The sequence below is a fragment of the Adiantum capillus-veneris genome, chromosome 6, assembly GCF_014529385.1.
Source record: "Adiantum capillus-veneris isolate H3 chromosome 6, ASM1452938v2, whole genome shotgun sequence".
Classification (NCBI taxonomy): domain Eukaryota; kingdom Viridiplantae; phylum Streptophyta; class Polypodiopsida; order Polypodiales; family Pteridaceae; genus Adiantum; species Adiantum capillus-veneris.
Window position 1 is genome coordinate 76,883,402 of NC_140936.1, and position 23,605 is coordinate 76,907,006.

The 23,605-nt window shown below is 45.4% G+C and overlaps 1 protein-coding gene across 1 annotated transcript in view; it reads right to left on the reverse strand.

The window, feature by feature from the left end:
• Positions 1-380: 380 nt before the first annotated feature.
• LOC147455727 (1,4-dihydroxy-2-naphthoyl-CoA thioesterase 1-like) overlaps positions 381-23,605 on the reverse strand; it is a 60,807-nt gene continuing 37,582 nt past the window's right edge. The window contains exons 2-3 of the mRNA XM_086514423.1: positions 1,002-1,193; positions 381-916 (exon numbers count right to left, since the gene is read on the reverse strand). Of these exons, the coding sequence (XP_086370549.1) occupies positions 764-916; positions 1,002-1,193 (345 nt within the window). The 3' untranslated portion in view covers positions 381-763. The remainder of the gene's footprint in view (positions 917-1,001; positions 1,194-23,605) is intronic.

Here is a 23,605-nt window from a genome sequence, read left to right on the forward strand (position 1 = left end):
TATGCTCAAGAGGGTGATTATTGAAACCTTCACTAACCTTAAAAACCGCTATATCAAGAGGGTGATTATTGAAAACATCACTAATATAAGGTATTCCTAATGGCTTCAAAGCTATATGCTCTGGTATTTTACTTTGGGATTTGTGCCCTCAAGGTAATACCCTCTAGAGGGACTCGTATACCCTCTAGAAGTGCACCTGATACTTTGCTAGGGGGCAGTTTTTCACATTGTGGAAGGCCTTCCATTTTGTAGAAGACCCTCCTAAACTGTCAACCTCTATCGACTATTACGGGCACAAAGAGATACTAGGGATATAACCCACCAACTTCAACATGATTGTTATTATTAACATTGCTGAGACTTAGAAAGGATGGCAAGGATGCATTCAATATGAATGTATTCTCTCCATTGACTGGTGTTGTATACATTGTCTCAATAGAAGACTTGGCCTTTGGCAAAACCCTCTCTTGCACGCTAACACAGGGGCACGCACTTATACACAAGCTTTGGGGTGAAAGACATTGGCTAGTGATAAGCCAACTTTCTGTTTATGTTTATGTATAGAGATGCATAGGACAATCCGAGTTAACTGCTTCACTGAAGTAGGTAGATGAGTTACAAAAAAGGAATGTAAATATTTTCTTGGAGCCTTCTCCACACTTTCTGAACTTCTGGCAAATTAGCAGCATTCTTGTGCTCTCCACAGAGAGAGAGAGAGAGAGAGAGAGAGAGAGAGAGAGAGAGAGAGAGAGAGAGACCTCACTCAAAGGCGAGCAAGAGGCCTTCCTTGCTTGTCCACCTTCACAACTGGTCCCAATGGATCCACCATGAGCGTGACTCGAGCCAGCGCTATCCTTGTGCCTTGCGTACTGTTAGAAGCTGACGTATCATCTTTAGAGAGTATCACATCCCATACCTGTATTTGAAGCACAAAGTCCTTGTTAAATTAAGCCTATTCATAGAGCACTGGTTGGTATTTTCATTACTTCAAAGCCTTGAACCTGGGTTCTTTGGCCCACATGGACAGGCTTGGCAGATGCCAAAACCTCTGTTCCAATCGATGCTGCTTTCACATGATTGATGGTAAGTTGAACCCCTGCAACACGCTGATGGCCTGAAGCAAAGAAGGCCCCCGAGCTTGCTAGAGCCTCCGCAATCAAGGCAGAAACCCCACCATGAAGAACACCAAATGGCTGCACACACAAACAAATGAGCTCCAAACAGAGAGATAGCAAGGCAAAACTGCATGCCATAATCGTAGATGTATTCTTTTGAGAGGGAAACATTTATAAAGCATAGGTGCAGAAAAAGATAAGATTAACTTAATAAACTATCGGCTCATTCATGAAATACTGAAAAAGTAGATTTTTGGACATTCGAGTTTAATATATATATATATATATATATATTTGGTAGATATACTTGATACAAGTTGATAGATTACAAGGTTCTATTTTTCTCAGTCAAATCGATCTTAATAGTGGCTATCATCATATCAAGATGGCTCTTGGTGATGCATACAAGACCACGAATGTCCTTTGGATTGTATGATTTTTGGTGATGCCTTTTGGTTTCACAAATGCTCCTACAATGCTCAATAGAAGATGGACAAGAACTTTTAAGATCATAGATAGTATGCGGGTACCTTCTTTGCCAACATTAATGTTTTCTCCGACCTGAAGAAGAGTATAGAGAACATCTAACACGAACACTAGCCAAGCACAGATTGATGATCAACTGAAAGGGGAATGAGTTCGTTTTGCCAGAGATACATTTCTTGGAACACATTGTTTTGTCCAAAGGTGTTAGCATGGATCCAGCCAAAGTTGAGGCTCTTCATGCATGGTGCGAGGAGCTTCTTGGGCTTGTGCTCTTACACTACAGGAGGTTCATCTGATAGTTTGTGAAGATTGATTTTCCATTGCTCCTTTTGACTCAAAAAAGGATACCATTCACTTGGGGATGTCCACAAATTGCGGCACTTGAATGTCCCAAGCAAAAGTTGACTACTGGCCGGTGTTAATTCATCCACACTCCCAATGTGTTATAGGCTTGCACACTCCAAGTGACAAATCAATAGCAACACACGAACAGGAACAGACACTACTAATAATCCAAAAGCCCAAGGTACAGCTCAAAACTAAAGAGAATCTGCAAAGTTTTCCTCCCCCGTCCACTTTGCACCAAGAGCTAAGAGTGACCTTGACCAAATTATCGGTGGAGCTAGCTTACCTTTCTGTTCTTTTTTTGTGCCCAGTGACCTGTTGGTTTGCTTCTTTGCAACTTGATCGATTATCAGCTAATTCCCTTGCTTTTTCAGAACTCTCTGATGAACTATCAATTGGTTCCCTTGGTTCTTTCTTGTCCTTGAAAGACTCTTTCCCCGTTGAGGTGGACACTGGCTTGTCCGTAGGATAGGTCAATGAGCCAGCATGCATACCAAAAGCTTGCTTGGCATGTTCCATAAGTCTCTAAATGGAATCAGACTTCTTTGCAAAAAAGATCGCCGTATTTCTTTAGGGAGACCGCAGCAATACCGCTCAATCTGATCCTTCAAAGTGATCCTCCAAAACGAGGACACTAGCAAAAAGGTATCCCAAAACATCTGGCAATCGTCATCCAAAGTGTCTTCCTTATTCAATCTCAAATGATGCCAAGCTGTGAAGATGTCAAGAAGCCCGGATTTTCTTTGATGGAGGAGCCAAGGCCAACTTCATTTCACTTGAATTGGTGGCGCGGCTCGAGATTACACCTATAGGATGGGACCACCGGCAGAGGCAGTTATAGCGGCACCCGGACGGGACATAGCCATTACACCTGTCATTAGCAAACTACGGTTGCATTGTTAGGGGTATTTGGGGCACGAGGACTTTTACATGATGCCCTTGGAAGGTTGTGACGTCCTCCTAGGAGTCCCTTGGTACCATAAGAACAACGCCGTGGTCGATTATCGAGCAAAGGAAGCAACTTTGACAAATGAAAAGGGCCGAAAAATTATACTTAATGTAAAACTGAAGGGCGAGTCTATCCATATTGTATCGGCTTCGGCCGTTTCCAAACTAATGAAATCCAATCTATTTGTTTACTCGATCTACTTGAAACAGTTAAATGATGAACACAGGACGAATATGTCTGAACTTGATAAAGAACGCAAAGATTTTCTCCACACTCATGTCGATTGCTTTTCTAAGGGCCTGCCAGGCGAGTTGTCACCATCTCGTCTTGAGGATCACACTATTGATCTAATACCTGGAAGCACACCACCGAACCAGCCACCTTACCGTGTTAGCCGAGCCCAGAAAGAAGAGATTGTGAACCAAGTGAAAGACCTTTTGGAAAAGGGTCTTATCCAACCGAGTACTTCACCCTACTGCTCTCCGATATTGTTGGTTTTAAAGAAAGACGGATCTTGGAGAAAGTGCATTGATTACAGAGCTCTCGATAAAATCACCATCAAGAACAAATTTTCGATTCCGAGGATCGATGATATTCTTGACCGACTACAGGGAGCCTCTTGTTTCAGCAGGATTGATTTGAAAAGCAGATATCATCATATCAGAATCGAGCCGGGAGATGTCTACAAGACACTCTTTCGGACGAACTTCGGTTATATGAATTTTTTGTGATGCCTTTTGACCTTACCAATGCTCCAGCGACTTTCAACCGAATGATGGATAGGATTTTCAAAGAGTATAGATCATTTGTCGGCACTTTCTTTGATGACATTAGAGTCTTCTCCTAGGATGAAGCAGAACATAGACACCATCTGCTACAGGTCTTTCAAGCATTGCGAGATCACAAGTTAGTTATCAATGCCAAAAAGAGTGAATTTTTCTTGCCGGAGATACACTTTTTGGGACACATCGTCTCAGCAAGAGTACAGATGGACCCGGCCAAGATTGACACTATACGTGATTGGCCCGATTTGAAGAATGTTCATGAAGTTAGAAGCTTCTTGGGCTTATGTTCTCACTACGGGCGGTTCATTCGAAAGTTTGCAGAGGTCGCTTCCCCTTTGCACATTCTGACACAGAAAGGAGTTTGTAGGATTTGCAAAAGTCATTCGAAGTATATTGTGATGCTTGTGGTCGTAGTCTGGGTGCGTCCTTAATGCAAGAAGGCCATGTCATTGCCTATGAGAGCCAATTGTTTTCAAGGCCAGAATTGACAGCACAGATTTATGAGAAAGAGCTTTTGGCAGTTATCCATGCTTTTACTCAGTGGCGACATTACCTACTCGTAGCCGATTTTACGGTCTTCACTGATCATCAGAGTTTACGCTACTTCTTGTCACAGAAGCAGCTTTCGGAAAAGCAGATGCGGTGGGCTAACATCTTGTCACAGTTTCACTTCCATATTGTCCATGTACAGGGACAAAAGAACTTGGTGGCAGATGCTTTGTCCCGAAAGCCGTTAGTCTTGGATATTTCCGCGATTCATCATAGAAGCTTCGAGGACATGGTCAATTAGTACGCAACAGATCCAGATTTTTCTGATATATTCACTCGAATATAGAATGGGGAGGTAGTAGCGGGATATTCCATACAAGATGGCTACTTGATGAAGAAAACGATGCTATGGGTTACACAGCCGTTGAGGGAAAAGGTTCTAACTGAATGCCATTGTCCACCTGTTACGACAACGAGACGGGCTGAAATCTAAAAACGTTAATGGCTGAAATCTGCAAATCTTTATCTGCTGAATTCTGACTCTATGTCGATGATGATGTCGATGACAACAATGCAACGACGACGCGCTGAAAACGAAAATGCTGAAATCTGCGTTTTCCGGGCTGAAACTGTAAACCTTGCAGAATCTGATCGTGCGACGAGGAACTGCTGCGGGAAGGTGAGATCTGCGAGGTTCGGGACTTCTTCTGCGAGTGCTAACTGCTGAAAACTGAAAACGCTGATCTTCTTGTGGCCTTGTCACGACAGAACTGCAAAAACACTGAGGTCAAGGCTGATCCAAAAACGCTAGGGGCTGAGTTCTGCTGCTGGCGAAAATCCACTAACGCTAGGGCTGATCTGCTGTCGTGAAGTGGTTCTGCTGTGTCTGCTAATGCCGAAGCTCCTCTGCAATGCAAAATCGCCAAGGCTGATCTGTTCTTGCAAAAACGCTTGCTTGATGCTGAGTTCCAAAAACGCTAGGTGTAACAAACTTGGACACTCCAAGTCAAAAATCAATCACGACAGCACCAAATAACCACTTCAAAACGGTTCACAGTTCACAGTAGATTTGCACTGGCCCGGCGGAGTTCCGTGCCTAGAGATATTGGCCCCAAAGACTGGCGCCCCTTTCGGTATTTCTTTATGTATTAATCAATGTTCACAGTACAAGAGAGCAGTTAGGGTTTCACTCTCAGACTCTGCGTCCAGATGCTCTGCAGAGTGTGTGCCCAAACCGCTTATTTAAAGTCTACAAGCTTGCCAAAAAGCAGAGCCCCAAAAGCTTCAGAATAAAAAAGAACTCTTTCTCTCACAAGCTCTCTCTCTCTGTAAGGCTTTTAAAAAAACCAAGGTCTTTCTCTCTCTCTCCCACACAAATTGCGTGGAAAATAAAGCAAGGGCTGAAAAACAGCGCAGCAAATTTCGAATCTAGCCGTACAGTGCCACGTCATCAAGTCAGCGCTTTTCACGGAAATCAGTCATGCTGCTAGTGTTAGAATTAGGGTTTATGACAGGTGTAGGGTTAGGGTTTTTGGCAAATTTAGGGTTTGCAGGTTTTAGGGTTAGGGTTTGCAGAATTAGGGTTTTCAACAGTTCAGCTCCCGGGCAGACACGTCATCACTTTGTGACATACCCCCCTCTTGAAAGCATTGTAATCGCCCTCGATTATGCCTGCAAAACAGACAGAGGCCATAAACCGTCTTAGCAGACACTGACTGTTAGTACCTACGTACTAGGAACACACATCTAGCACATGTACCAATCGACAGTCACATGACACTACATCACAGGACATCACTAGACATCACATGACATTCAACATTCATTCGGATCTTAGACCGATTTATCGGCAATGTAGCTAGTGTCACAAAATGGGAGCGTACACGAGCACTTAGAAATCTGAAAAATAAAATACTTTGCAAAAGGGAGAGAAGGGAGAAGATCGACACAGTATTGGGGACCAGAAGATGGGCTGGTCCCCCCCCCCTTAAGAGTATTCTTTATTCAGGGAGAATTCTTATACAAGCACGAGAACCCGAGGAAACCCCTCCGTTCTATAATCTTAGACCCGAAGGTCGTGCTTTCCCGTAAAGGGCTTGGACGCAAGGCCGTTCCTTCCCGTAAGGGACTTAGGCGCGAAGCCGTACTTTCCCGTAAGGGACTTAGGCGCGAAGCCGTACTTTCCCGTAAGGGACTTAGGCGTAAAGCCGTACTTCCCGTAAAGGACTTTCCCGTAAGACGGGAGATTCCTGCAAAACAAACCACACAAAGCAATAATTCTCAATGCGTATCGACACCTTATACCTGTCGCTCCTTGCTCGGAAAAGCGACCTCCGTACTCAGTCGTCACACGAACACTTGCCATTTCCGTCGCCAACTCTGCCTCAGAATCCCAACGCTAGCACTTTCTGCTGCTTCCGGCCTGTCCCAAACTGGAACGCTGGCTGCTACTTTATAGGGCCTAGCACCCGGTGGGAATAGCAGCCGAAAAAGCAGAACTGGGCGCCCCCTAGAGAGAGGAGAGAGAGAGAGATCGCAAATTCAGCCCCCTGCATAGCTTTTAGCGCTGGCTTTTTTTTTTAAGGAGAGCCTTGCTTTATTTTATTAATAAAAGGGCTGGTCACTTAAAAGTGACCGGCCACTTTATAAAATAAAGTGTGGACCTGTTCAAACTTTAAAAACTCACTCAGTTAGTGAAAACAATGCTACACGAACACATTCCAGGCGTCCCCGGGTGCAGGACACGACACAGATGCAATGCAGACACAGACTCCTCGCGGGAAAACATATGCCCTCCCGCGAATGTTCCTGCTTTTTCGTAAAAAGCTTCATTGAACCCATCTTTATTCTTGTGCTTGCGTTCTTACGCGTACTTTCTTACTCAATTCGGATTTCCTCCTTAGCCTACGGAATGCCCCCTTACTGATGCACCCGTCACCCATCATGTGACGCATCAGGGGCACTCGTAACCCGGCCCTTGCCACCGAACTTACGGAAACTCCTTCGCGATGTTTACCGTCACCCATCAAATGACACGTCAGAGTTGTCCGTTCTTGATGGCAGTTCCTGTAGCTACAATCTTTTAACAGTTCTTAGTGCACACAATAAAATATCCTAAAAAAGAGATTAATCATTAAAAATAGGAAAATAGTCCAATTAGCAACATCCCTCTGGCTTCTAAACAGTTGACCTCAACTGTAGTGCTTGGACATATACCTCCAGTATCTCGGGATAAGATGCTAATTCCTCCTGCGTCATCCACTGAGCATCTAGATTCGAATAGTTCTTAAACTTAACCAAATACTTCTCTGTTATCTTTCCGGATTTGAGAGGCCGCTCCTGATACTTACTATCTGCTCCGGTTGGAGTATTTCTTCCGTTTCCTCAACCTCAGGAGGTTCCTCAGCACTAGGCTGGCTTGGAGGCAGTCCCACATATGGCCGGAGTAAACTGACATCGAAAGCATTATGGATCCTCTAATTAGGCGGTAGCTATAATCGGAAGGTGACATCATTCACTCGCTCAGTGATCTTAAACGGCCCATAATAACGGGTAGAAAGTTTTACCACCTTCCCCTTATGAGACGCTTGTTTCTTAAGTCTTGCCTTCTCAAACTTGAGTAAGACTAACTGTCCGACTGTTAAGTCGAGATTCCTACTGTGCTTGTCTGCAGCTTTCTTATGCTTCTCCTGAGAGTGTAGAATAGCTCTCCTACTTGCCCGTAGGCTGTGTCCAAATCCCGGACAAATTCATCTGCTGCAAAGATCTTGTCCTTAGTTAAAAGGATGGGTGGAAGCAAAGGCTTACCATAGAGAATCTCAAAAGGTGCTTTCCCTGTTGATGAGTGTATGGTATTGTTATACGCATACTCGACAAGAGGCAAATATTTCTCCCAGTCAGATTGCCGGTCTGACACGTAAGCTTTTAACATATCCAATACTGTGGAATTGGCTATCTCACTTTGCCCGTCCGTTTGAGGATGGTAGGCAGATGAAAAATTGAGCTTCGTACCAAGATTATCCATCAAGGCACGCCAAAAATTTCCTGTCATGTGAGGATCTCGATCACTCACAATAGACTTAGGCATTCCATGATGCTTAAAGATCTGTGCTAGAAAGACCCTAGCCATATGATCTGCTTTGATCGTTTTCTTGACTGGCATAAAGTGTGCTTGCTTGCTAAACCTGTCCACAATGGTCCAGATCGCGTCATTTCCAGTCTGAGTTCTAGGGAGGTCCATGATAAAGTCCATGGCAATACTTTCCCAAGGTTCATTAGGCACAGGCGTCTTATGCCGATCATACTTCACTTTTTGGCAAACCAAGCATTCCCTGACATACTTATCAATGTCTGCTTTAAGGCTAGGCCAAAAGAAATATCTTTCCATTGCTAAGGTCGTAGGGAGAATACCTCGATGACCCGCATAAGGCGAAGCGTGTGCTTCATCCATGATCTTCTTTCTTAATGGTTCTGCCACACATATGGCCTGATGGTGGTAGAGATAACCGTCCCGGATGGAATAGGGTAACTCGTTCTCTCCACGATGTAGCTTTCCCCAGATGGTGGAGAAATCTGGATCATTCGGATACAAATCCGGTAGTGCTTCTAATTCTTGGTGATACACCGAAGTGATGGCGTTCACCCTTGGCCGCCAAGACAATGCGTCTACGGCTACATTCTTACTCCCAGCCGTGTGAAGGATCTGAAAGTGAAACATAGACAAAAAGTTTGCCCATCTCATCTGCTTCTCAGATAGTTTCCTTTGCGTAAGAAAATACCGCAAACACTGGTGATCAGTCTTGATCACAAAATCCGCTCCTAGAAGATAGTGCTTCCAGTTGGATAAGGCGTGAATCTCAGCCGTGAGTTCCTTTTCGTAGATTGATGCATGCAACTCTGCATCCTTAAGCCGTCTGCTTTCGTAGGCCGCTGCATGGCCTTCTTGGTTTAACACTGCTCCGATGCAATCGCCTGAAGCATCGCAGTGAACCTCAAATGGTTTCCTTAAGTCAGGCACTATCAAAATAGGTCCATGGCTTAGCAAGTACTTGAGCCGATCAAAAGCTCCTTGTTGTCTCGATCCCCATCTGAAAGGAATCTTCTTCTTTGTCAAATCATGAAGGGGTCCTGCTACATAAGCAAATCCTCGGACAAACCTTCGATAATACGAACATAATCCCAGGAAACTACGTACGTCATGTACCGTAGTGGAAATAGGCCAATCTTCTACCACTCGGATCTTGGCAAGATCCATACTCACTTGATTGTGAGAGACTATATGGCCGAGATAATGTATCTCTGAGAGAAAGAACTCGCTCTTCTTTGCATTCGCATGCAACTCATGCTTTCCCAATTCTTGAAAGACTAAGTCCAAGTGCTTCCGATGTTCCTCTTCTGACTTAGAGAAGATGAGCATGTCGTCAAAGAATACTCCCGTAAAAGCTCGATACGGGCTGAAAATGCGGTCCATCATGCGATTGAAGGTCGCAGGAGCATTGGTCAAGCCGAAAGGCATTACCAAAAATTCATATAGTCCAAAGGTTGTGCGGAAGCAGTCTTATGGACATCCTCAGGGGCGATCCGTATCTGATGATACCCACTCTTTAAGTCTATGCGACTAAAGACACTTGCACCCTGTAACTTATCAAGTATATCATCAATCCGAGGGATCGGAAAGCGATTCTTGACCGTGATCTTGTTTAAAGACCTATAGTCTATGCACATTCGAAACGTGCCATCTTTCTTCTGCACCAGTAGAACTGGAGAGCACTAGGGTGAAGCACTTGGCCGTACTAACCCTTTCTCTAGAAGCTCGTTGACTTGCTTCAAAATTTCCTCTTGTTGAGCAAGACTTACCCGATAAGGGCGTTGATTGGGAGGCGAGCTACCCGGTATGAGATCTATGCGGTGATCTTCCGGGCGTACCGGAGGGAGTTCATCAGGAAGTGTTTTCGTGAAACAATCTTTGTACTTTTCAATAAATTGAAGACGCTTAATTTCCAGACTAGAGAGAGAGTCCCTACTAGTTTTCTCCTTCTCACGTGCAAAAATCAAGTAAGCAGAAACACACTTCTTCATTTCTTTCTTAATGGAGATATGGCTTACAATTGGGAACTGCCAATCTCCTACATCAGCATGAATCTTTATCTTCTTACCCCCATGACCAAAAGTGAGGGTCTTTTCCACATAATCGGGAATAGGTGTCATGTGGAAGTGCCACGGCATACCCAAGATGATATCACATCCCTCGATGGGTGCCATCAAAAATGATTTGCGGTCCTTGTACTCGCCAATCCGAAGATTGAGCTGTCCTTGCACGGGAGTTGCATTGGTTGTCAACCCCTCGAATGCCGATCCGGATGTAACCGGTGTGCCAAGCTGAGCCGGTGTGAGGTACAAACGTTCCGCAGTATCCAGGGAGATGAAGTTATCCGTGGATCCTGGATCATAAAGAATCAGTACTCGCTGGTTGTTCAAAGACCCCCAGCCCTTCAGAAGTTGACGCTTCCCTTTCTCCGTGTCTGTGTTTCCTTGAACATCTAGAATTGAGTTCGAGCTTGGCGGTGCGGGCTCCTTCCTTGCTTTCTCTTGCCTTGTAGAGGCTTGTTCTGGCCGTTGCTGCTTTAGCGGGCAATCCGGTTTCATATGTCCTTTCTCGCCACAGTAGAAGCATCTTCCTTCCTCTCTAAAAGTTTGAAGTTGAATAGGAGAAAGATACTTAGTTCGCTTGCCAGTGCCCTCTGGCTTCTTAGAATGATCATCGTCCCTAGATGGAGGCCGTTTTCTTTCTTGGCCTCCTTGGTCATCATAGACCCCTCTTTGTCTTGCACGATAAGTGCTATGCTCCATTTTTCTGAGCGTCCCAGTTGAGTGCAAATCCTCAGCAATGATTGCTGACTCCATCATCTCTGAAGAGTATCATGCGGATACACCTTCATACTCTTTCGAAGCTGCGGTTGGAGACCCGCTTCGAACTTTCGTTTCTTTTCCTCGTCGGCAATCTTCATGAAGGGAGTGACCTTTAGAAGAACCGACCAATACTTGTCCACATAAGTCGTTACTCTTTCATGTTCCTTCTGGGCAAGCTAGTCCCATTCCTTCCGTATGTCCTGCTGGAAGTCAGGTGGAAGAAATTGTTCATCAAATTCAGATTTGAAGCTCTCCCAAGTTCTGGCCTGAGAACCTTCCAGAATCTTGGCTAACCACCAATTACTTGCCGTTTCCTTGAGGTGCATCCCCACATGGCGTAATTTGGATCTTTCTGTGAAGTGCCCATTGGTAAAGGCGACTTCAAACTGCTTGATGAAGGACAGTGCTTTGGAGATGTCTCTCCGTCCGTTGTAGGTTTCGAACTTGATGTCCATGTCGCCCGATTTGAAGACTCTCATGCGATGTTGAGACTTGAGACCATGCTTCTTGAATCGAGGCTTATCTTTAGGTTGATATAGGGTAGTAGTAGTAGCGGCTTCCTTCTTCTGACGAGATGATCGAGAAGTAGAAGTATAATCAGGAGAGTAGGATGGAGATGAGATAGAGATGTCCTTGCTCTCGTCTAGCAAAGAGAGCGCTTTTTCCTGGCCTTTCCTTGGAGTAGGCCGTTCATTCCGATCCGAAGATCCTTTGTGCATCTCGGCACGTTCTTTTTCTCTTTCCTCCTGTGGTCTCACGCCAACAGTGTTGTCTGCATGCTTGGCTGCATCAGTTCCATTCCTTTTCTTCATTCCGCCCAAGAGCTTTTGGACGTCTAGCAACAATAAGATTTGTTGCAAATCCGCAAGTTGGGCTTGCACTTGTTGAAGCTCCTCTTCAACGCTTCTCCCTTGGCCCGACATGGTTCTTCCCGTTCTTCCCGGCATCGTCCTTCTTTGCAGAGAAAGAGACGAGTCCGAGCTCTGATACCATTGTCACAAAACGGGAGCGTACACGAGCACTTAGAAATCTGAAAAATAAAATACTTTGCAAAAGGGAGAGAAGGGAGAAGATCGACACAATATTGGGGACCAAAAGATGGGCTGGTCCCCCCCCCGTTAAGAGTATTCTTTATTCAGGGAGAATTCTTATACAAGCTGTCACCAACATGTGACTACTATCTATCCTTTTTGTTGATTTCTTTCTTATTATCTATTTACTTTCACTTTTTGGAAACACCCCTCGGGAAATCTAACTGCCCTGCATTGCATAGCTAGTGTGGAACTGTCCAGAGGGAGTCCAGGCCTGAGGGCAAGAGAGCACTAAGGTTGGACAAGGACTATGGTTAGCCAAGTGGGGTCATTGACTAGCCAAAGTGGAATCCTTTTCTACAGAGGCTACATTTCAGTTCTGGATGTGGCCGCAGTGTACAAAGAGGGTCGGATGACCTAGAAAGATACAATGGCAGCATCTCCTAAAATTTAGGGAACTGCTATTTTGGGACCTGAAAATGTGTTGACGTCATTACCTCCGGAATGACAAGGGGAACATTTCCTTACTCTGCCGTGAAGTCAACTGGGCAACCGGTTGGGATATTTTTAGACGGCAACCCCGAAACGGGAAAATGCTTATAAATGTGCCAAGTGGCACCTTCTGGTGCACTTGCCTCATGCAACAAGAGTTGGCGCTGAATTTAGGAGGGGGAGAGCCTCATTTTCAGTTTTGTCACAGGTTAAGAGCTATGGAGTGCTTGCTTTCCCTCTTGTGCACAGTGCGGTGCCAAGAGTGATGCCCTGCACGCTACGCACTGCCCTCTCTCTCCCCTTTGGCAGTATGTTATGCCCCTCTAGTGGGCTCTTCATTTGACCAATGTACAGTTGTGTGGGTTCATGCGCGATTGCCGAGGCAAGAGCCTCTTGCACAGGTACTGGATTAGCTAGCGGCTAATCCCCCCGCAGGTACAGGTGAATTCGGAGAGGTTTCACGCCAGAAATCTCGTCCGATTCAAAGGGCAAGTAGCCCTACAGGTGCGGGAGCTCGAGGACTTGCTACGGATGCGACCGGCACGCGAAACGGAGCCCGAAACAGTGAATTACAGCCTGCTGTGTATTTTTGCAGGTTTAGGGTTTTGGCCCTAAACGGACCCTAATACCCCCAGGAGGTTCGGGGACGCAAGGGGACCGCTGTACAAGCGATCTGGCGCATTTTCAGGGCTGAAAACAGAGAATTCAGCATGCTGCAGATTCTCGCCAGGTTTTGCAAAGTGCCCGTATGCGTCGGGAAAGTCATTCAATGCGTGGGAATACTGACTGTGAAGGGTCCTAGTACAGTTATGCTGCCGAAATCAGGCCGGAACAGTTGAAATTCAGCCAAGTTTGTGCGGGGCAGCTTGTAGGGATCCACAGCATTTATTCCCTCTTTTGAACAATAAAGAAATACCGAAAGGGGCGCCTAAGTTAGGGGCGAATCTGGTGTAGGTCTTCTCATACAGGTGCATTCTAGCATTTGTATCCCATTCCCCTCTCTTGTGTCACTATAGCGCAGGTATAATAAACGACTAATAATGGGTGAAAGCTAAATCAAGGTTTGAAGTAAAGTCTACCGCCCTTTTTGGATTGAACAGGCCGGTTTCATGGTTCCATCGACGGGTTCAAATCACTTTTTCCCATAGAAGTGAGCCTTGGTCAGTTTAGGCTTGAAGACACAGGGGATCATAGACCAGACACAGGGAATTGCAATTATGGCTGACAGACCAGATGATGTGACTGAAGAGGTTTCCTCTTCACAGGGTCAACAGACACATGATGTGGGTGAGTCCTCAAGACCACCACAGACGGATGATGATATATTCAGGACCCAGTTGGCTACTATTGTGGCTATGTTCACACAAGTAATGCAGAACCCGAGGTTTTTAGCCTTTCTGCAACCTCCTGTTCCATCTCAGCAAGTTGGGTCACTGGATCATATTCAAAAGCCTGTTAAGGCTCAAGCACAGGTGATTCATACTGCACAGTCAATGGAAACACCTGTACACTTGACGGAGAACATGCAGTCTCCACAACCTGTGCCTAAGGTGCAAGAACAGTAGGCTGAGATGCCAGTCTTTCAGGCTGTACCAGTTCAGCCCGCCACCTTTCAGCAGCCTATAGCTGGTTCTAATGGGCAGGGAAGCAACCTACAGGCTATGCAACAAGTCTTCCCACCACCTTCAGTACACCCTGGCTATTTTGGAGGTGGATCGGTATTCCAGAGCATGGCTGGTCATGCACCTGGAAATCAGTTTTACACGCCAGGAACAGTGTTTGGGGGTGCTCAAACGATGATGCCTAACCCCATGTATGGTGTCACGGGCATGCTACCAGGGTTTCAGAGCACTCAGGGCCAATTTGGGATGCCACATGCAAATTTTGGTATGGCTGGAATTACAAATCAGCAGCCAAATATGGCGTTTCCAGGTCAAGTTAATAGCGGCCAAGGAACACAGATGAACCCTAATAGTGTTCCCATGTTTCAGTCACTTCCATATGACAATTTAACGCCGCTGGAGAGGCCAACTCCGTACAAAGAAGGTGGCAAAGGTGTGTCTTTCACGACCTTTATAGGGTTTGATGACAGGAAGAAGGCTCTCTCATTCCTCCAGCAGTTTGACAAGGCCTATGCAGGGGGAAACTTTACAGAGGCTTCAAAGGTCCGCAAGGCAGCCACTTTCTTGACAGGGAATGCGGGACAATGGTGGACAACTTTATTGCTTCAAGGGCAAGCTCCGTCCACATGGATTTACTTTAAGCAGATTTTTGCAGCAGCATGGTTATCTGATGACTTTGAAGCACATGTCATGACAGAATGGCACCAGCTTAATGCTGCCACTTGCAGAAATCTGGATGATTACAATCGGAAGTTTTGGAAAGCTCTACTTCCAGTAACTTCCTATAGGTTTGTGCCATTGACAGAACAGATTGAAAAATACTGTTGTGGCCTACCTAAAGGATTGAGAAAGTACTGTACGAAGACAAAAGTCACTACTTTGACGTAGCTCATCGAGGTAGCAAACACTGGCAATGGTTTGCTCAAGGGAGAAGATTGTGAATTTAACACTGGCGTCAAGGCAGGATCAGGCAAGAAAAATTCAGCCAAGAAGCACGTTCCCAATGAGGCTCCTAAAGGGACTCAGGAGTCAGCCAACGCAGGGAAAGATAAAGCTACGACTGAATCAGAAAAGGGACCAGCGAAGAAATGGAAAAGACGTTTTCCTCGCAAGTCAGAAGAGCAAAAGAAGGTCCTGAGGACAGAGAACAAATGCTTTATATGTGAGCAGCCTGGCCACATTGCTTACAACTGTCCTACAAAGAAAAGGCCAACTGATTCTAATGACAAGGAAGACAAGAAAGGAAAGAATCCCATGGCTGGTCTAGTGCCAGATATGGTGGGCGACAAGCCAAATTCAGATGCAAGTGAGCTTTGCAGAGCGTGGGGAAAGGTCAGGGATCAAACAGTGCTTATCTTCTTTGATCCAGGTGCCAAAGCCAACTTTATTTCCCCAGAATTGGCTTCAAAGTTGGGAATCAGACCTGAAGAGATGAGGTATACAGCAGAGGCAGGTTTGGCATGTCCTGGCCATACAGAGGCTGTGACACCCATCATTGGAAAATTGCGCCTACATATCCAGTCCTATGTAGATGCTGAAGAATTTTACATCATGCCACTGGACGGATGTGATGTGTTGTTAGGTATTCCTTGGTTGTTTCGTGTACAGGGAATCATGGATGCCTACAACAAAAAGATCACTATACAAAGAGAGAACAATATGAAAATGAAGAAGATTTTGCAAGGGTCTTCGAGCAGCTAATGCAAGGACAACGTCATGAACACTATCTTCTCAAATATGGGTTCATGATGATGCATGGCAGATTGTGTGTCACAAAGCCATTGCGATGCAAAGTGATGGAAGAGAGTCATGTCCCACCGTATGCAGGGCATCGTGGTATCGATGCTACAGTTAAAGCGGTTGAGACATTCTTCTATTGGCCTACATTGAGAAGGGATGTGGATGCCTTTGTGCGAGAATGCCTAATATGCCAAAAGGTCAAGTTTGACAGGCAAAAGGCACCAGGGTTATTGCAACCACTACCTATTCCAGATAAACCATGGGAAAGTATTGCTATGGATTTTATCTTTGATCTTTCGAGAACGCAAACAGGAAACGATGGTATTTGGACCATCATTTGCAGATTCAGCAAACAGGCTCATTTTATTCCTGTCAGGAAGAAGATAAAGCTAGATCAGATGGCACGCTTGTTTATGAGCAATATTTTCAAGTATCATGGCATGCCACAGTCGATTGTTAGCGACCATGATCCACGCATGACAAGTTTGTTCTGGAGAGGCTTGTTTGAGAATATGGGCACAACGCTCAAATTCTCTTCGTCATTTCATCCTCAAACAGATGGGCAGTCAGAAGAGGCATATTCTACTGTCCTAGATCTGCTGAAGTGTTATGTGTCAGAGCATAAAGGAAAGTGGGAGCAGTATTTGCCATTGGTGGAGTATGCATACAATAATACAGTGCATTCATCAACTGGCAAGGCACCTTTAGAGATAGTTGAAGGTGGCAAGAAAGTTCCTCCCATACTGCATACAAAGGACAAGATATTTGAAGCAGATAAGTATGTTCACGACATGGATGAAATGTACAAGAAGGTCAAAGTGGCCTTAGAAAAGACTCAGGCAAAGCAAAAGAAAGCAGCTGATCGTCACCGTCGTGAAGTGGTATATTCACTTGGTGATTGGGTGCTTTTACGCTTTGAAAAGGCAAGGTTAAAGAAGATGAAGGGCAAGGAAAGACTGTTTCCAAAGCTGAGCATGCGTTACTATGGGCCTTTTCAAGTATGCAACATAATCAGTGATGTTGCATATAGGCTGAAATTGCCTGACAGTTGGAAGATTCACAATGCGTTTCATGTGAGTCTTCTCAGACCCTATGTGGGTGATGTGCCAGAAGATATGCCAGCTGAAGATCAGCCGGAAGTCGAGGAACTTGACGAGATCTTGGTCCCGGAACAGATTTTGGCACACAAAGAAAGGAAAGTGAAAGGCAAGGTTGCTAGGCGATACTTGGTAAAGTTCAGAAACTATCCACCAATGGATGCTAAGTGGATGGAAGAAGGTGAACTTGCAGAGTCACCAACTGTGTTATCAATTTACCTTGAAGCCTTCAATTTGCAACCTACCTTGACCCCTTGAGTTTCAAAGCTACATGGATTGTCAGTGTGACAATGGCTTCTGAAACAAATGATGTACATGGTATTTAAAGTGAGCTCAAATCAAATACCTGTTACATGAATATTAGAGCTATACAGATTGTCAGTTTGGCAATTGCTCTTATGGAATGTCCAAAAGTTTGGTTAGTGCTATAGAAGTGAGTATTTCTTGTCAGTTTGTCAAGGATACAGTGATTGCTTCTATTGAAGAGTACATGTGTAACTGCATTCTTAAACTGTCGGTTTGGGTATGCTCGAAAGTGTTACGGGATCCAACGTGTACTATAAGACAGTGGCAAAATGTGCAGCTACCATTTTGTCATTGGAAAGTTAGTGACTCAAAGCAATGGCAGAGTGCGAAGCTACCACTATGTCAATGGGACAGGGTTCACACGCAGGCAATACATGAGTCGATGAGGTGTTGAATTCACCAGGGTTGACAATGAGCATGTATGTGTCGTACATGTGTCGACAGGTGTTGAATACATCAGTGTTGACTAGGAGCATGAACAACATAGATGCAAACGAGGACGTTTGAGATTTCAAGAGGGGGGTATGTCACCAGCGTGTGACTACTATCTATCCTTTTTGTTGATTTCTTTCTTATTATCTATTTACTTTCACTTTTTGGAAACACCCCGCGGGAAATCTAACTGCCCTGCATTGCATAGCTAGTGTGGAACTGTCCAGAGGGAGTCCAGGCCTGAGGGCAAGAGAGCACTAAGGTTGGACAAGGACTATGGTTAGCCAAGTGGGGTCATTGACTAGCCAAAGTGGAATCCTTTTCTACAGAGGCTACATTTCAGTTCTGGATGTGGCCGCAGTGTACAAAGAGGGTCGGATGACCTAGAAAGATACAATGGCAGCATCTCCTAAAATTTAGGGAACTGCTATTTTGGGACCTGAAAATGTGTTGACGTCATTACCTCCGGAATGACAAGGGGAACATTTTCTTACTTTGCCGTGAAGTCAACTGGGCAACCGGTTGGGATATTTTTAGACGGCAACCCCGAAATGGGAAAATGCTTATAAATGTGCCAAGTGGCACCTTCTGGTGCACTTGCCTCATGCAACAAGAGTTGGCGCTGAATTTAGGAGGGGGAGAGCCTCATTTTCAGTTTTGTCACAGGTTAAGAGCTATGGAGTGCTTGCTTTCCCTCTTATGCACAGTGCGGTGCCAGGAGTGATGCCCTGCACGCTACGCACTGCCCTCTCTCTCCCCTTTGGTAGTATGTTATGCCCCTCTCGTGGGCACTTCATTTGACCAATGTACAGTTGTGTGGGTTCATGCGCGATTGCCGAGGCAAGAGCCTCTTGCACAGGTACTGGATTAGCTAGCGGCTAATCCCCCCGCAAGTACAGGTGAATTCGGAGAGGTTTCACGCCAGAAATCTCGTCCGATTCAAAGGGCAAGTAGCCCTACAAGTGCGGGAGCTCGAGGACTTGCTACGGATGCGACCGGCACGCGAAACGGAGCCCGAAACAGTGAATTACAGCCTGCTGTGTACTTTTGCAGGTTTAGGGTTTTGGCCCTAAACGGACCCTAATACCCCCAGGAGGTTCGGGGACGCAAGGGGACCGCTGTACAGGCGATCTGGCGCATTTTCAGGGCTGAAAACAGAGAATTCAGCATGCTGCAGATTCTCGCCAGGTTTTGCAAAGTGCCCGTATGCGTCGGGAAAGTCATTCAATGTGTGGGAATACTGACTGTGAAGGGTCCTAGTACAGTTATGCTGCCGAAATCAGGCCGGAACAGTTGAAATTCAGCCAAGTTTGTGCGGGGCAGCTTGTAGGGATCCACAGCATTTATTCCCTCTTTTGAACAATAAAGAAATACCGAAAGGGGCGCCTAAGTTAGGGGCCAATCTGGTGTCGGTCTTCTCATACAGGTGCATTCTAGCATTTGTATCCCATTCCCCTCTCTTGTGTCACTATAGCGCAGGTATAATAGACGACTAATAATGGGTGAAAGCTAAATCAAGGTTTGAAGTAAAGTCTACCGCCCTTTTTGGATTGAACAGGCCGGTTTCACAAGCACAAGAACCCGAGGAAACCCCTCCGTTCTGTAATCTTAGACCCGAAGGTCGTGCTTTCCCGTAAAGGGCTTGGGCGCACGGCCGTTCCTTCCCGTAAGGGACTTAGGCGCGAAGCCGTACTTTCCCGTAAGGGACTTAGGCGTAAAGCCGTACTTCCCGTAAAGGGTTTTCGCGTAAGGCGGGAGATTCCTGCAAAACAAACCACACAAAGCAATAATTCTCAATGCGTATCGACACCTTATACCTGTCACTCCTTGCTCGGAAAAGCGACCTCCGTACTCAGTCGTCACACGAACACTTGCCGTTTCCGTCGCCAACTCTGCCCCAAAATCCCAGCGCTAGCACTTTCTGCTGCTTCCGGCCTGTCCCAAACTGGAACGCTGGCTGCTACTTTATAGGGCCTGGCACCCGGCGGGAATAGCAGCCGAAAATGCAGAACTAGGCGCCCCCTAGAGAGAGGAGAGAGAGAGATCGCAAATTCAGCCCCCTGCGTAGCTTTTAGCGCTGGCTTTTTTTTTTTAAGGAGAGCCTTGCTTTATTTTATTAATAAAAGGGCTGGTCACTTAAAAGTGACCGGCCACTTTATACAATAAAGTGTGAACCTGTTCAAACTTTAAAAACTCACTCAGTTAGTGAAAACAATGCTACACGAACACATTCCAGGCGTCCCCGGGTGCAGGACACGACACAGATGCAATGCAGACACAGACTCCTCGCGGGAAAACATCTGCCCTCCCGCGAATGTTCCTGCTTTTTCGTAAAAAGCTTCATTGAACCATCTTTATTCTTGTGCTTGCGTTCTTACACGTATTTTCTTACTCAGTTCGGAGTTCCTCATTAGCCTACGGAATGCCCCCTTACTGATGCACCCGTCACCCATCATGTGACGCATCAGGGGCACTCGTAACCCGGCCCTTTCCACCGAACTTATGGAAACTCCTTCGCGATGTTTACCGTCACCCATCAAATGACACATCAGAGTTGTCCGTTCTTGATGGTAGCTACAATCTTTTAACAGTTCTTAGTGCACACAATAAAATATCCTAGAAAAGAGATTAATCATTAAAAATAGGAAAATAGTCCAATTAGCAAGAGCTAGCAATCGCATCTAGATCAAAAGAAGTCAAGAACAAATCAGTATCATAATCAGGAATTCCATTTCATAAAGTCATACAGCAAAATATTGTTAGCTTTCAGTATCCCTGAAGCTCAAAGGGACATCAGTGACTCTAGTATCTAAATCAAGGCATCTCTTGACAAAGGAGCGGAGTGACTTCCCTCTTGTGCATCCCACTGCACCAGATCTCTGGCCAAGCTGGCCAAGCTGAAGTCCGGGTTCCATTTGGAGTAGACTATGCTAAACCAAAAGCCTCAAGGTAAAGCTTCACAATCTGAGGAGTATCTACTAGGTCCTTCTCCTACATCCACTTCACATCCAATGCAGGATAGTTCTTGAACTTAACCAAGAACTGCCTTCGGACTTTACCTTTATTCTTCGTATTCTTATGTACCAAAATCTGTTCAAGAACAGGATCTCCTCGTTTTCTTCCACTTCGGGTTGCTCATCAAGCACATCACCTTTAAAAGGTTTCAAGAGACTCACATGGAATGCATTGTGAATCCTCCAAGTATCAAGCAGTTTCAGTCGGAAGGAGACATCATTTATCTTTTCAGTAATCTGGAAAGGTCCGTAATATCGCATACTAAGCTTTGGAAAAAGCCTCTCCTTTCCCTTTTTCTTTCTCGGGTGTGCCTTCTCAAAACGTAAGAGCACCCAATCATCCTCCTTCAACTTCAAGCCGCGACAATGGCGATCCGCAGCCTTTTTCTGTCGTTCTTGAGACTTCTGCAAAGTCTCGCGAACCTTGGCAAAAGCCGTATCTAAGTCTCGGGTATATTCATCCGCTTCAAAAATCTTATCTTTCGTGCTTAGGAAGGGTGAAACCTTCGTAGCACCTTCAACAATCTCAAATGGCGCCTTCCCCGTCGAAGAGTGTATCATGTTATTGTAGGCAAATTCCACCAAAGGTAGATACTTTTCCCATTGAGTCTTCTGATCCGAGATATAAGACTTCAATAAATCTAAAACCACTGAATTGGCAATCTCACATTGCCCGTCAGTCTGCGGGTGGAACGATGACGAGAACTGCAACCGCGTGCCAATGTTCTCCCAAATTGCCTTCCAAAACAAACTCGTAAATCTAGGGTCTCTGTCGGAGACAATCGTCTCAGGCATGCCATGTAATCTAAAAATCTGGGCCACAAACAGTCTCGCTAAGTGATCCGGCTTGACTGTTTTCTTCACTGGAATGAAATGAGACTGTTTGCTAAATCTGTCAATAACAGTCCAGATACCATCGTGACCACTCTGTGTTCTCGGGAGATCAAAAATGAAATCCATTGCAATACTTTCCCAGGGGCGGGTGGGTATGGGCAAAGGCTGTAACAATCCCTGTGCTTTATGCCTGTCAAACTTAACCTTCTAGCATACTAAGCAACTGCGCACAAACTCTTCCACATCCTTTTTGAGTCTCGGCCAAAAGAAGTATCTCTCTACCCCTTTCATGGTGGTAGCAATGCCGCGGTGACCCGTAAAAGGCGGACATTAACATTCAGTCATAACCTTTTCCCTCAACGGCTGTGTAACGCACAACATGGTTTTTCTCATCAAGTAGCCATCCCGAATGGAATATCCCGCTACTCTCTCCCCATCCTGTATCCGTGTGAAAACGTCTATATCTGTGGCATATTGGTCGACCATATCCTCGAAGCTCCTATGATGTATCGCGGAAATAGCCAGAACCAACGGCTTTCGAGACAAAGCATCTGCCACCACATTCTTCTGTCCCTGCACAAGGACAATCTAAAAGTGAAACTGTGACAAGATGTTCGCCCACCGCATCTGCTTTTCCAAAAGCTACTTCTGTGACAAGAAGTAGCGCAACCTCTGATGGTCTGTAAATACAATAAAATCCGCTCCGAGTAGGTATTGCCGCCACTGAGTCAGAGCATGGATAACCGCCAAAAGCTCTTTCTCATAAATTTGTGTTGTCATCTCCGGCCTTTAGAACAATCGGCTCTCCTAAGCAATGACATGGCCTTCTTGCATTAAGACCGCATCCAGACTACGACCACAAGCATCACAATATACTTCAAATGACTTCTGCAAGTCCGGCAAAGTCAAAACTGGTCCTATAGTCAATTTCTCTTTCAATGTCTGAAAGGTAGTCACTTCTGTGGATACCCACGAGAAAGGGACTCCTTTCTGTGTCAAGACATGCAAAGGGGAAGCAACCTCTGCAAACTTTCGAATGAACCGCCTGTAGTACGAACACAGTCCCAAGAAGCTTCTGACTTCATGGACATTCTTCAAATCGGGCCAATCACGGATAGTCCCTATCTTGGTCGGATCCATTTGCACTCCTGCTGCTGAGACAATGTGTCCCAAAAAGTGCATCTCTGGTAGGAAAAATTCACTTTTCTTTGCATTAATCACTAACATGTGATCTCGTAATGCCTGAAAGACCTGAAGCAAATGATCTCTGTGTTCTACCTCATTCTTGGAGAAAACAATGATGTCGTCAAAGAAAGTGCCAACAAATAGCCTATACTCTCGAAAACTCCTGTCCATCATCCGGTTAAATGTCGCAGGAGCATTGGTTCAGCCAAAAGGCATCACCAAAAAGTCAAATAACCCAAAAGTCGTCCGAAAAGCTGTCTTGTAGACGTCTCCCGACGCGATTCTGATCTGATGATATCCACTCTTCAGATCAATCCTGCTAAAGCACGAGAATCCCTGTAATCTATCGAGTATATCATCGATCCTAGGAATCGGAAATCTGTTCTTGATGGTGATTTTGTTGAGAACTCTGTAGTCGATGCACATTCTCCAAGATCCGTCTTTCTTCAAAATCAACGACACTGGAGAGCAATACGATAGGAGAGCAATACGGTGAAGTACTAGGCTGGACAAGACCCTTTTCCAAGAGGTCTTTCACTTGGTTCATAATCTCTTCATTCTGTGCTTGGCTCACACGGTAAGGTGGCCGGTTCGGTGGTGTGCTTCTAGGTATCACATCAATGGTATGATCTTCAAGACGAGCAGGTGGTAACTCACCTAGTAGGCCCTCTGAGAAGCAATCGGCGTGAGAGTGGAGAAAATCTTGGCGTTCTTTAACAAGTTTAGACATATTTGTCCTATTTTTATCGCTCATTCTTTCATAAAGATCGAGTA